The 14502-nt window shown below is 54.2% G+C and overlaps 1 protein-coding gene across 6 annotated transcripts in view; it reads left to right on the forward strand.

Annotated features, from left to right (window-relative positions):
* MVB12B (multivesicular body subunit 12B) overlaps nt 1–14502 on the forward strand; it is a 195140-nt gene that overhangs the window by 151685 nt on the left and 28953 nt on the right. For all 6 annotated transcript variants that reach the window (XM_045082413.1, XM_045082412.1, XM_045082411.1 and 3 more), the window contains 2 exons: nt 10276–10331; nt 12734–12793. In XM_045082413.1, coding sequence (XP_044938348.1) covers nt 10276–10331; nt 12734–12793 — 116 coding nt within the window. The remainder of the gene's footprint in view (nt 1–10275; nt 10332–12733; nt 12794–14502) is intronic.

Raw genomic sequence — 14502 nt, forward strand, 5'->3', positions numbered from 1 at the left:
ACGGTTATGCTACGATACTATTTTTATGAAAAGCAAAGACACTTACAAAACAAAATTCTGTATTTCTTCTGTGTATGCAAACAATAGCAATGGTTGGGAGAACCCGAGGACTGTGCGTAGATCACATCCAGGGCCAGCCCCAAGGAGGCTCCAGGGTCAGGGCTCTGCATTGAAGGGCACTTTAACTTAGCTGTACTATGGAATTGTTTGTTTAGGAAAGTATTCCTTTATTGAGGGCGTAAAAAGTACAACTTAAAAACATACAGGTCTTCCTCGTCTCATGGTGGGGTTACATCCCAATAAAGCCATCATCGGTTGAAAATGCATTTACTACTCCTACCCTACCCAGCATCACAGCTCAGCCCAGCCTACTTTTAGACATGCTCAGAACCACTTACAGTTGGGGAAAATCATCTAACAAAAGCCTATTTTGTGCTAAAGCGTTGAATATCTCTTGTAGTCTTTTGAATACTGTATCAAAAGTGAAAAACAGGATGGCTGTACAGGGATAGAATGACCGTCCGTGTATGTACTGTTGACCCTCGTGGTCCCCTGGCTGTCTGGGAGCTGTCGCCACCCTGCACCGTGAGAAAGGATGGAACCGCTCGTTGCTAGCTCAGGGAAGGGTCAACATTCAGAACCTGAAGTACGGCTTCTACTGAAGGCGTATCACTTCTGCACCATCGAAAACTCGTAAGTGGGGCTGTCCTGAATCGGAACTGCCTGTGTGTGAGATGGTCCTGCCAAGATGAAGAAGGGGCCGTGAGGGGAGGTGCACCTTCCTGCCCACGCGGCCGGGCCCCCCCCGGCAGGCAGCGATATTTGCCACTCAGACCTGTCACAGCTAGAGGCCAGACCTGTCCTAGGTCAAGGCTTGGCCTCTGTCCACAACTGGCTGTGGATGAAACTGCTTGTTCAGACCACACCTGTGTTCTGGAGGAGTGTGGTCGCTCCTAAGAGCAGCAAACCTCCATTGGCCCTCAGGCTGCGTCTCTGCTTCTCGTCCGGCTTTGAGAGAGCTGTTGTTGTCTGCAGCTCGCTTAGGGGTCTCTGTGCATGTTGCCCTGTGGGATGGCAGGTCTGGACCCACAGGATTTCCCTGCGATGCCCCACAATCGAGGTGCCTTTTCACTCATGTGGAAAAGTGGCGCTTGGCTGGATTTTATCTTTATCTTGAGCAAAATGCAACAGGTCTTGGCCCCAAGTGACCAAATATTCATGAAGTTTTAGAAAGCGTTTCTGCAGCAGTGGGTTTTTGTTCGTGTACCCAGAGTTTCTCGTGGCTGCAGTGCGTGGCCCTGCCCTCTGCACTCTGCCTTCCCAGCTCCTGTGGCTCAGACACCAGCCACCAGGCCGCCGACGGGCAACTCGTCCTCGAAGGAGGACGGGCAAGTGCAGAGCCCTCGGTTTCCTCCCAGGATACTGGGGACGCGGAGACATGAACTGGGCCACACGGCTGAAGTGACTCTTCCTGGCACGTGTTCTGTGTGGGGGACAGAGAGCCTCCCCCACTTCATAGAGCCTCAGAGAACATTCATTTGTAGGGTGTAGCCACTTTATTTTGGAGAGTACGGCCTTTCCGACTGACCTGACAAATGAACCTCCTGGCACCCAAGGGCAGTTTTCTTCACTTACTTTGCTTCAGGGGCTCTTGTCCAGGGGACGTTAAGCCGGCTTGGGCCCAGCATGGGTCTTGCTCCTGCAGTTGAGCTTGACCTGTGACCCAGAGGTGGCAGGTGCCAGGGAGAGCCATGGTCAGGGGCACCCCCGGAGGGAGTCCTGGGCAGGTGTTGCTTCCATACCTGCAGAAGCCTCTGCACGGGGACTTCTAGCCCACGGGTTACAGAATTTAATGTGGCTGCGCTTCCATTTTGATGACTAAAAGCAGGTCAGAAACCAAAAAGGTCTACTTCCTTGGAAGGACATTCTCCCCAACTTGTGATGACGATGAGAATGAGCAGGTAGTTCCCGGGGGCTTTATGGTTTTTCTCCTTTAAATGACACAGCAGCCCAGGTAGGATTATCTCCTTCCTTCTCCAGTGGAGGAAGGAGAAGCAGAGATTCAACACTTGTCCTAAGTCCGAGGTGGACCCGGCCTGAATCATGCCTCTGAGAAGCAGGCCCTCTTGGTTGGCGTCTGCAAATCGCCGGAATCCACCACGCACTGTGTGCCCGCTGTGGGCCGGTCCACGCTCAGACCTCTGTCCTCTGCAGGCTCAGGCCCTTGGCCATGCTGCCAAGTGCCCTTGGTTCTCCTCTGACAGGTGCAAGTCTGACTCAGGCTGAGGGACCTGCCTGAAGCCCCATGGCCAACAAGTGGCTGAGCCCGGCTCAGGGCTCCCCTGGGTCCGACTCTGACGCCCACTCACTCCTCCCTATGGTGCCATCGGCCTCAGGTCCTCACTGTGGCTGATAAGTCAGTTCTTTTGGCTCTTGAATAACTGGCAAAACACATTACTTGGGGGATCTAGAAGGAAGCAGTTGGCCTAGTGTGGACTCAGTGGGAATGTCCCCAAGCAGACCGTCTTGGAGGCATCTACACATATCTTCCTAGGAACACCCCTGAAGTGACCAAGAAAGCAAAACAGGCGTGGTGCTTTGGTGTGCAAATGAGTTTCGAGAACCAGCCTTGAGATCTTGAGGTGTTGGCGTCTTTCCCGTCACAGATTGTAAAGGACCGCTGACATCACAGGAAAGGAGAGAAGAAAGAGGCAGGTTGCTGGTTCTTTACAAGCGAGTAGCCAGGGTAAAAGGCCGCCCCCTGCCCCATTCTGGCTGCTTTTGACTTTATTCTGCAAGTGACTACCCGCCGATAAAGCCACATCGTTCTCGGCCATCTTGAAAGAGTCCTTCTGAGATGCGGGGACCCCGGTTCACGGGACGCCACCTGACGGCTATAAGCAGGGGACAGTTGAGATGCTGGGAATGCAGTCTTTTTCTCTTAATGCTACTTTTTTGTTTGTTTTGCCACATGACTTTAAGACTTGTTATCAGGGACGCCTGGGTGGCTCAGTTGGTTAAGCAGCTGCCTACGGCTCAGGTCATGATCCCAGCGTGCTGGGATCGAGTCCCACATCAGGCTCCTTGCTCGGCGGGGAGCCTGCTTCTCCCTCTGCCTCTGCCTGTCATTCTGTCTGCCTGTGCTCGCTCTCTCCCCCTCTCTCTCTCTGATAAATAAATAAAATCTTTAAAAAAAAAAAAAAAAGACTCGTTATCAGACATGTTGAGGATGAGTCCGAGTCGAGCCTGGGGAAATCCGAAAGTGTGTGTTTTGCGGGGAGAATCAAGGGATGGCTCTGAGGGGCTGCCTTGGCAAGGACAGCTACAGTTCCCACACGAGGGAGAGACACGGGAGCTAGCAGGCTGTCCACGCAAGCAGGAGTCCAGCTCCCGCCCACACAAATCCAGCACCGCAAACGGCTCCTTCCCCAGGAACAGCAAAGTCAGGTAGTCGGGTCAGTTGGGGAAAAAAAGAAATCCTCCCTCTGCCTTCTCCTCCTTTAAAAATCAAGGGTGGTGGTACTACAGCAGCAGATTAGAGCTTTATTTGTTTAAACCTTGCAGATTCTGTAAGCACTCGCCATCCTCTTGACTCGCAGTGCCGATTGTAAAAAGAACAGTTGAATGAGCTCATTGTTTCCTGGTTTTTTTCTTTAATGTATTTTACAAACACTCCGGTGACAGGCCTGACACGCTGATTTCTATGTACTCGTACTTCAGTTTGGGATTACAGCATTAATAACAGAGCTCCATGCATCATGCCATTTTTAAGCATGATCGTTATGATAAAGGGCATATACTTAATTACAGGCCTGCTTAATTACAGCTCTGTTGAAGCTCGTTTGTTTAGGAGAATGCTAATTGCACCACGGAGCCCGCGGCCCATCCTTGCTCTCATCTGCCGTACGCTGCTCGGTGCCGGGGATCAGCGTTTTGTTAAAACTGCCACCAAAAACAAAATTAAAAAAAAAAAAAAAAAAGGAGCAGAAGAAGAAAATAGTGCCCTGGTGCTTAAAGGAAGGCTGCCCAGACGTGGCTTTGGGTCCAAGCGGATACTACCATCTATGGCCCCGGGGGGGCCTCCCCTCTCATGTGACTGTGGTCCCTGTCACCCTCATGCTGCCTTCTGAGAGCTGCATCTTCCCATTTCACAGACAGGGTAGCTGAGGCTCAGGGAGGTGGGGTGGCCGGCTGGGCCACATGCCCATGCCCACAGAGTTGGCAGAAAGGCCCAGGCTGTTGACCTCCCGGGCCGCCTTTCCATCACACCCCTGCAGTGCCCCCGCCACCACCGGCCAGACTCTGCTGGACTCCTGGCCCCGGCAAGCCACCCCACTGCTCTAAGCCTTGGCTTCTGTGAGGCTAACTTGCAAGCAATTGCTTTGAGGCTAACATTACTCGATGCATGTTCCAGGAAGGCCGGCTTTGGTGCCAGCAAAGAAAGGACAGGCGCCGTCTCTCCCTCTGGGTTGTGACCTCGGATGGGTCAGATGGTATCCGTCTGGGATCCCCATGCAAACCCCAGGCTGACTGGGAGGGCAGGCTGGGAGATGAAAACATTCTCTCCGAAAGCAAGGACGCTCGCTGCCGGCTCTCCCTCCAGCTGCCCCGCACATGTCCCTCTGAGTAGACTCAGTGATAGACTGAAGGCTAGAGTGAGTGTCACAGTCTCGGAGCGCGGAAGAATAGTGAAGACAAAATAGTGGCTTCAGTGAGGGGAGAAAGAAAGGAAGGAAGGAAGCGTGGCGCCCCCATGAGAAGCCAGGATGGAGATGATTTATGAACACGCTTTCGGAACACATGAAAAATGTGTGCCATTGATTTTAAGAATTATGTTTGGCAAATCTCTAGATATTTTAAAATATGGAATGGCTGCCCAGATAAAGAGAGTAGAAATGGATGTTATGGAATTAGAAGGGGATTCAGCAGTCCCACGGATCAGCTTTCCACCCAATACACAAAATCTCCCCCGAGCTCCCCAGCACATGGCCACTGCCGGGACCTGCTCAGCCAGCTCTGCTCATCCTCCCTTTTGTGTCTCGTCCAGAGGACGGGACCATCCCCCTAGCCTTCCCCCTGGGGCAGCTCTGAGAATATGGGCGGACCTCTGATTACGCTCCCCTTCGAGTCTTACCTGGACCGGATCTCACTGCACTTCCCCCCATGCTGGCACGGCGATGGGTTCTAGGGTGCCAGGCAGGGGCTGATGGTGAACCAAAATGGACAGGGTGATGCCTTCCTGGAGCATCAGGCCTGATGGCTTTCTCCCCTCTCCTTGTGTGGTCGGACTCTGGGTCCCCCACCATCCTGGGACTCCTTGCAGGCCACACGGGAAGACCCTCTGACAACTGGTCCCCACACTGAGCTCACTGTCAAGGCCAGAGCAGACCAAGATGGCGGCTCCCTCACGTCGCACTGGGACTGTAGCGCGGTCTCTTCCTGTGGCACCCCTCCGGCATCTTGTTAATTGAACCACACTACTGACTCATTTGACTGAAGACAAGTCTGTTTTCATACCTTCTGCTGTTCCTCCACATGTCTTTCATTCCATCGAATACATTGGTTTTTAAGACCTCAAGCACAGGACTTACTAGCATTGACCTGTAGTAAGTCCCATCCTTAAACTTAGACCATGATCCCAATTTGGGGGGATCTTCATTGGATTTCTCTCGGTTATCCAGCGTATAGACTGTCCTCCCAGATCCCCCGTTGGCCACATCTGAGATGGGCTATGTGTATCTCCATTGAACTAACTGATAACGCCCTGGTACTCTCCAGAGAGGTCGGTTGAGGTCAACATCTATCTATTAATCAGCTTTTTGAGCATCTAGTCCAACTAGTTATGGGTTCTCTTCCTGTTAACATTATTTAGCCATATTATCCATCTTGTCCACATGGGTAATGTGAGAAGTTTTGTCAAATGTTTTGCTAAAATTCACATTCTTTCAGCCTGCCATAATCTTTGTTGTGCTAAGTTTTTTTTAAATAAACGAAATTTGGCCAGCAGACTATCTGTCTAGCAAATCTACCCACAGGATCCTATCTACTCATTTTCTTTTCATCCAAGACTATTAAAGTCTGTTTTCTAAAAGAATATGAGAAGGAACTGACTGTGCTTATCTTTCTATCATGAACTTTAAGATAAAGTGAAATTTATCCCAAAGTTCCCATCTCTTTCCCATCACCAGGCAGTTCCCCTTGGGGGTCAGGCTGGGTCCGAGTGGTCCTCCCCATCATCTCTTCTGCCACCAAACCCATCAGGAGGGCACCCTGAAGGCCACTGCTGCCTCTCCAACACAGTCTCGGGGGGTGCCTCCTCCCTTCTCTCCAAAAGGGCTGTCTTTGGTGTGATCCCATAAGGATGTTGCTTCTGGTCTTCTGCCTTCAGCCCCCTCAAGAAGTGGGTCTGTGAAGAAATTGCCTTTGAGCCGACCCAGCAGGGACCAGAAGGCGTGCCTTCGCCAAACTCCTTCATTGTTCGCGTGGGAGACTGGCCCTTGATCCCAACAAATCCCCACCATTCTCCAGGTCTGGGAGTGAGGTTTTCACCAGGAATGAGGTGGTGGGGAAGGGGCTGTAGGTGAACAGGAGGCACCTCTGAACGAGACCAACTTCCCGCCACTCAGAAATTCTATGGAATGTGGCTGTGTCTTCTACTCCCTTCCTCTAGTCTGTTTTAGAATCTAAGAGGGGGCCTTTGGGAAATGCTGTGTGTGTCCGTGTATATACATATGTACACACATACATACACATATATAATGTCAAAACATTTATATATTCTATAAACATGCATGATGTAAAGGTGTATTTTTATTACACACACACACACACACACACACCCCAAAAATTCTATTGTTAGTATCCAGATTTTACAAGTCCCTTTTTCTGGGTCTTTTTCTCCTCAATTTTTTTTACAGCCCTCCAGGTGCCAAGGGTCAAGCCCCTCCCCCATCATAGCCCACGAGACTGAAATGCAAGTGGGCCACCACGGTACAGAAAGCCAGTCTTCTCTTTCTAGATCTTTCTTTCTCAAAGATTTGACCATCAGTTGGAAGGAGATAGGAACACACACTCCCAGGGGGACAGAGGGAAAGTACTGAGTGGCGGGGTGTTGCTCTGGAGCAGGGGACATGCTGTGGGACTGGGGAACGGTGGTGCTCGCTCAACATTATGAACAGACCAGATGCTGCTGAAACGTTCATTCTCAAATGAATTTTGTATTGTGCGAATTTTAGCTCAACAAAATGTACTAAATTTTACTGGTGTGCCAAAAAAAATTTTTTTTGAGCATCAAAATATCCCTCCTCCCTGCTGAAATCTCCCCAGTTCCTGGAGGTGATACCCAGACTCCTTCCAGAAACCCGTGGGTTTTGGCAGCGGCTCACCAAGGCCTCAGAGGGTTAGGTGCACGCCCCAGGCTGAGCCCCCCTGCTCAGGGCTATTCTGGGGGAGCTGCCACCCTCCTGCCCCTGCTCCCCTGAGCCCCTCCAGACCTGGCCCTGGCCAGGGACATGGAAATGCAGCAGCGACTCACACGTGGACTGCCGGGAAGCCCACTGCCGGAGAGGAGATGTGGCCAGGGACCCAGTGGGGGGCGGGGGCGCCTCTGGGAAGCTCGCTGCAAGAGAGGCACTCGGAGCGGACCTCAGGAGGACAGCCAGGTGTCAACATAAGGAGTGTGAGGGGAAGGGCCTTCCGTGAAGGGGTTGCAGACCCTTACGTGCCACTGAGGACGCCCCTTGGGAATCCTGCTGTGTGGGGCACTGGTGTGGCTGCCAGCCTCGAACCAGATGGAGCCACCTCTCTGCCTCCCTCCTGCTCTCCGTGCTCCCCAGGCCTCCCATTTCTGGAGCGGGGGATGATCAGGCCGTGGAAAGTCACCCCACTTCCCCTTCAGGATACGAGTTCTCTAAACACACACGGACGTTCAGACGGAGCCCGGTCAGCAGCGACGGGGAGTTCTTGACTTCTCAGGACCCCGCAGACACTAATACAGTCTTTCAAACAGCAAGCCTAGTGAGTGACTGATCAGGGGTGTGCAGGGCCGGGATGTGTGCAGATGTGCTCGCCGAACACTCCTCGCCAGGCGTGAGATCAGTGGGCTTCCTGCGCGTAGCTGGCGGAAAGAAGCGGGAAAGAGTGTGTGTGTGTGCAGAGGTGTGTACGGAGAACACCGTGGCCCTGGCAGGTGAGAGCCATGGGCTTGTGAGATTTTTTTTTTTTTTTAAGATTTTATTTATTTATTTGTCAGACAGAGATCACAAGTAGGCAGCGAGGCAGGCAGAGAGAGAGAGAGAGAGAGAGGAGGAAGCAGGCTCCCTGCTAAGCAGAGAGCCCAGTGATCCCAGGAAGGTCCTGGTCTGGAAGAGGCAGATTTGTTCTCAGAAATTCCATTTATACCCAGTGGAAGGGCCAGAGGATTTGGCGTCCCTGCTTGCTACCTGAGTGTCCTCAGCTGGCCCCAGTCTGTGGAATGATGGCAGGTGCTGAGTGGCACCTGCCCGTGCATCTTTGTGGCACTGGGAAGGGGTCAGGCGTCAGAGTGCCATGCGGGATAGGCCTTGGCCCACACCCGGAGTTGGGCAGATGGTGGTAGTTGCTGCGAAGGGAGTGTGGCCTCTTCTTGGACCTTGGGTGGGACCCCGTCCTGTCCCTCTCTAGAAGGCACGTGGCCTTTCAAGGGTTGTCTGTTTAGGGATGGGTTTTCCCAGCCATGCATGAACAAGCACGCACGTGTACCCCGATGTCAGTCGTATGTCTGCACGTGTGACGGGCTGAAAATTCCTCCCCACCTCCTCTGGAGAAGTGTCACACTTCCTGGCCCTTAGCCGGCATTCCCCCAGGCGGTCCCGGTAGCTTGCAGGGGCCCAAGATGGGAAAAGGCCCCCAACTGTGGATGTCCGTGCCCGGGCTAGGCCCAGGCCTTAGGCAGCAGCCTTCCAAAGAAAGGAGGCCTCCGGGGCAACAGCTGGGGCCAGCTGTGCTGTTTCCTTTTCTTCAGACTTACCGGAGGAGGCTTCATTTTTCCTTTCCTCAAACACATTATGATCATTGCTTAAAATGAGCTACTGGGCTCAGCTTGCTGATTGGAGAGGATTAGCTCCAGACTTCTCCTTCCCTTATTTTTCTCCTGTCTGTCTTCTTTTTTTGCTTCTGCAACTCTTCTTTCTTAGGACTGGAAAAAATTGCCGCTCGTGTACCAGAGAAACCCCCATCTTAGATGTTGGGGGAAGCAGAGAACATGACTTCCCAGGGAACCCCTCACCAGGCCTTCCCCGTGTCCTCCCAAAGCAGAATGGGCAGGAAGACCATCTCCCTGCGGGCTGTGGGAAGGGGAATGCTTCCCCAACCCTGTGTTTTCATTTGCTAGGAACCCGTTCCCGTCTTTCTCTGATGTCCCCATTCGAGCAGCCTGGTGCCTCGAGGCCACTGGGAAGCCCAGGACTAGGAGATAGAGAGGGAACCATGCTGGCTGTGTGTGGCCCCCCAACCTGCTCTGTGCCTGACGCTGCACACTCCTCCAGCTCATACGCACCCCTACTCACACATACCCCAGCTCGCACACACCTCCAGCTCGCACACACCCCTGCTCACACGCACCCCTGCTCACATGCATCTCCAGCTCGCACACACCCCTGCTCACGGGCCCTGCCATCCTCCTTAAAAAAAAAAAAAAAATTCTGTTTATTTGAAAGAAAGAGCGCCAGAGATAGCAAGAGAGCGCAGGACAGGGAGGACTGGCAGGGAGCCCACCACAGGGCTCTGTCCCGGGCCCCTGATACCGACTAAGCCACCCAGGCGCCCCCCGCCATCCTCGTTCTAAACATAACGTAACCTTACTGAAAGATTCAAACCCCGTCTTTCTGACTCCAAAGTCACTCTCTCCTCCAACCTAGACCTTCCCTGTGGGCCTGGCAGCCTGGGGCATGGCGTCCTTCTCAGTGGAGAAAACGTCTCCCAAGCACGCTCCCTGTCCACCACCCAGAGCACAGCTTTGTCCCCCTCCCCCGAGCCACACGCACCTCTGTCCTGCTGCCAGCCCCTCGGGAGCCGCCCCACAGGTCAGAGAGCAGACACCGGGCTCTGGAGCCCTCTCTGCCCCCATAGCTCGGTCTGCACTTTGGTGAGGCGCTCAGGTGTGTGTCCTGGGTGAGGGCTGGAGCCCCTGGGGTCCCCACTCACCGGGACCCACATAGACCTGTCCTGCCAATATCTCCGGCCTCCGAGCACCGCCAGCATCTGCAATGCCTTTTCTCTGTTTCTGTTCTTTTCCAGCAATGGACGGTGTGCCTTTCATGATCTCAGAGAAGTTTTCCTGCGTTCCAGAAAGTGTAAGTGTTTTTGCGTGATGGCCCCGCGTGATGGCCGCCCCGGCCTGCACACCCCCGCGCAGCACACACGCCCCCACCCTCACGCTGTCTCGACCACAGGGCTTCCTGTGCAGGCCCCTCCAGCTAACGCTGCACACAGGGGGTGCTCGAGGAGTGACCGGGCAGGGATGAGGCGTGGGGAGGCAGCGAGATGGACAAGCGGACAGACCCCGATTCGGCCACAACAGGGCCTTTTTGTTTCAAATGTGACAGTCAATGGGGCTGAACTTCACAAGTTGTGAATGTTCTTGGTTTCCAAGTTCCACGTAATTAATTTTTGTTCTTTTTTATTTAACCATGATAACATCTTGCTGAAAGAAGCCTGCCTCCTTTTTTTTCATTGTAATTGGCTGGATCTGAGATAACCACGCTCTGCTCTCAGTCGGAGGGAGGCCTCCGAGCGGCAGGGCTGGCTGGCAAGTGTGTGTGCCCAGAGCTGTGGTCGCCCGTTCGCTGCAGACCTCCAGGGACCCCACGACACGCACTAGCCAGCCGGGGCCCCTGAGCCACCTATGACGACGCAGGGGCGGCATGAACTGGCCGGGCCTGCCGGCCAGAACCCGGACCGAGGGGGGTGCCCACCACAGGCTGTGCGCTCTGGGGACCCTCTCTCAGACGGCCCTGCCCCCCGGGTGGGAGTCCCCCGCCCGACCCCGCCCTCCCCACCCAGCTGTTCAGGCCTGGGCTATGCTGGCTCAATAGGCCTTTTCTGGGTCTTTTTTATCCTTTTTGCAGAAGTTTTTCATGAGCAGCTAATAACCATGAGGGCCCCAGTTTGGGTACCAGCTAAAGAATCCTCTAGTGTATTTCTTGGATCCAGCTTAAAACCACCCGGCTTGTGATTTGACCTGCTCTGTAGTTTCCATTTTCATGAAATATAATAGGCCTCCTCTGAACCCTTCTGGTAAGCAGCTTAATCTTGAAAAATGCTCGTGACGTGACACGCGGAGCATGAGTAACTTCAGCCGACGCCACTTGGCCGCGTTGCCATGACGACGCTGGCGCCTCTCCCGCCTGCTCCCTGGGAGAGGCTGCTCTGTCCTGCGCACCAGCTCCAGTCGGGAAAGTTTAGTGGGGCGGTTAGAGCCTAATGATGCAACAGCTGGGCCTCTGCTGGACGGCGGGCAAGCAGCCCCGTTCTTGCCACTCGGGCTGGCAGCCGGAGAGAGCCACACTGCTTTGTGGCCGCTGGCAGAGCAGTCCCGGGAGCCGAGTGGCTCATGCAGTGGCCCCGTCCCAAGGTCGCACTCGCACACATGGCACTGCCCTCTCAGTAGGCGCTCAGGGCGGGCAGCTCGGGCCAAGCCCAGTGCCGTGCACCTCCATGCACTTCTCGAGGTCCCCCTCCCGGCAGCACAGCCCCAAGAACCCAGCCACGCTACTCTGAGCGGGAGAGGAAATGAGGCAGTGATTTAACCCACAGCTGCCCCGTTCTGCATCCAGGTCCGTGGACTGGGGAGCCGGCCTTTCTCGCGTACCTGGCAGGACATCCCCGTTGGGCTCGGCTCCTCTTGGGCTCTGGGCTGCGGTTCAGAACCATGAGGGCCTGGGGTTTTGTCGGGGACCCTGGCTTCACCTGCTTGTCCCCAGCTGCCAGTTGCTGGCTCCTGTCGGGATTACAGAATGCTGAGGGGCTCCGAGCGGGGGCCTCAGGGACGGGCTGCCCACTGACCTCTTACCTCTCACCATGCATCCAGCCCCAGGCTCTCTGTGCCGCCAGCTGACATGTTGCCTCGTGAACTTGGCCTTTCCAGCTAGCTGGGGGAAAGCCAGCACTTTCAGAGAAGGCTCCCGTCATCAGGAAATTATAGAAACACCCATTAAAATGCAGTGATAGCATTTTTCACCACCATTGGGTTCTCAGATGACCATCGATGGGCGGTTCTTTCACTCAGCTTCCATCTTGGAAGACCCAGAATTCCCGCCTGCAGTTCCTTAACCCAGCCCACTGCCAGATGCCACAGTCAGGGCGGCCGTGGCCTCACCTCATGCCCCTCCGTCCCCCCAGCTGCAGAAGGAGAAAACCGGCTTTTGACCCGGGCAGGGACAAAGGAGAGACGGAAGTTACCAGTGCCTGGCACCGTCTCTCAGGAGGGCTGGGACCCTCCCCGGGGCTGCCCACCGAGGACTCAACAAGGGTCCCCACCAGAAGGGACCGGCCCTGCTGTCAGCCAGGTTTTCTAGAACGTTTGCTCACATTGCTCGTAATCACTAGAGTCACGGTGCTGGGCTTCCCTTCGAAAGAGGGTAGAGAAGATGCTAGATCACATAGGGTGGTTTGAGGGGACACAATCGTTATGCATAAAAGCAAATGTGAAACAGCATTTTCCAACCGTTTAAAAGAATTTGATCCGTATTTGCAGATGCAGCCCTTTGATCTCTTGGGAATCACCATCAAATCTCTGGCAGAAATTGAAAAGGAGGTGAGCATGGCGCCTAGAGAGCGGGCAGGTGGGGCCTGGGCTTGCATGCTCCCCGCGGGGTCTCCGGTCCCTCACAGGAGTCTGTCCCAGGAGCGGGGAGGATGTAGGTGTGCGGTGCCCCTAGGAGGAAAACACTTCCATGTGCCTCAGATTTATTCCCTAGAAAAAGAATCTCACGCTGATTGTGTTCACTGCTTCAAGTCCGTTAGGACCGACACTTCTTTGTGTTCTCTGAAACCCAGGTTGTCAAATGCCCCCGGTTTTAAAAGGTGGGAGGTAGGGGATGGGCACGCAATCGCCTCTCTCTCCTGCTTGGGTTCTACTCTTCGCCGCCAATAGAGGTTTGGGAACATGTCCAAGGAGCCTCTTAATGATTTAGAGCGAGGATCAGGATCCGTTCCGTTGTGCCCGAGAAGCCAGACCCCGTTCCGCCGCCTGGTTCCACATAGTTTGGATGTTTGCATAACCAAAGAGAAAGAAATCCAGGCCCGCGGTCCTGTGACAACTCTTGAGGAAGGAGAGCTGAGATACTGGGATGAACCCAGAGGTCTGACCCGCCCGTGTCATCTCTGTTTTCCTAAGACAGCGTTAGAGTGTGTGCGTGTCGTGTTCCATGTGTAGACGGCCGTTAAGCAGTCACATGCTTGCAACCAGCTCTCCTCTGAGAGGAACATTTGTCTCAAAGATGGAAATGGTAGAACCATTTCAATATTCTCAGTTCCTCTGGGTTTTCTCCTGTATACCCAGCTAGCAGAAGCAGGTTGCATTATTGAAAGATGGCTGAAATCAAGGAAAATTGAATCAACGTAGTACAACAAATTTCTAAACCTGTCATAGCAAAAACAAGACCAAAAAAAGTCCCCCTTTGTTTTTGATTTTCAGCAGATCATAAAGACCAACGTGATTGTCATTTATAGGTTGGTGGGGGGTGTGGGGGGAGCTGTAAACTTGGGGGAAGGAAGGGCGACTCCTTTAGAGACCCTGTGCCCATGGAGCTCCGTGTCAGCCCTTCTCGAAAGCAAGGCAGCCATAGCTGGTTCTGCAAACTGCCTTTGTGTGGGGTCCCACGTGGGGCGGCCCCGGGGAGTGTATGCAGAAGGCGTCTGAGGGTGGCTTCCTCTGGCTGCTGGGGGAAAGCGGGGGCATGGACTGTGACCACTATAGGATGGACAAGGTCATACAAACAGACGTCCAACCCAGCTCCACGCCAACAGGGGACAGGTCACCCCTCTCTGTTTAAAGCTGGGATAACGGGAGAATGTACCCCCTAGGGTTTTCAGGAACACCACGCGAATGTATGTAAGCACAGGGGCGCGGCCCCATAGGTTGGAAGCTGTGAGGTGGCACATGCTGAACCAGGGAGGCGACCGTCTGGATGCCACACTTTCCCTTGCCCAGAGTCGTCCCTGCTTTATTTTAGCAGCTGCTCTGTGCTCGCCTTCCGCATTTTCACTGGCTCCCGCCGCCCCCCACCCCCACCGCTGACCAAGGGGGTGTCATTCCTCCCCATCTCGCGGGGCAGAAAGTGAGACACTAGAGGCGAAAGGTCTTGCCCAAGACGAGACTGAGACCCAGTGCTCACACTCCAAACCCTGCCCCTTAAGACTTGAAGCCTGTGGCTCCATGGGCTGGGGGACAACGGGGGTGGGAGCTTGGTGCCCCCAACGTGGGCTGGGCCTTTGGGTCACCGGGATGGGGCAGACTCTGGG

The sequence above is a fragment of the Mustela putorius genome, unplaced genomic scaffold (genome assembly GCF_011764305.1).
Source record: "Mustela putorius furo isolate JIRA1106 unplaced genomic scaffold, ASM1176430v1.1 tig00000596_pilon_pilon_pilon, whole genome shotgun sequence".
Lineage (NCBI taxonomy): Eukaryota > Metazoa > Chordata > Mammalia > Carnivora > Mustelidae > Mustela > Mustela putorius.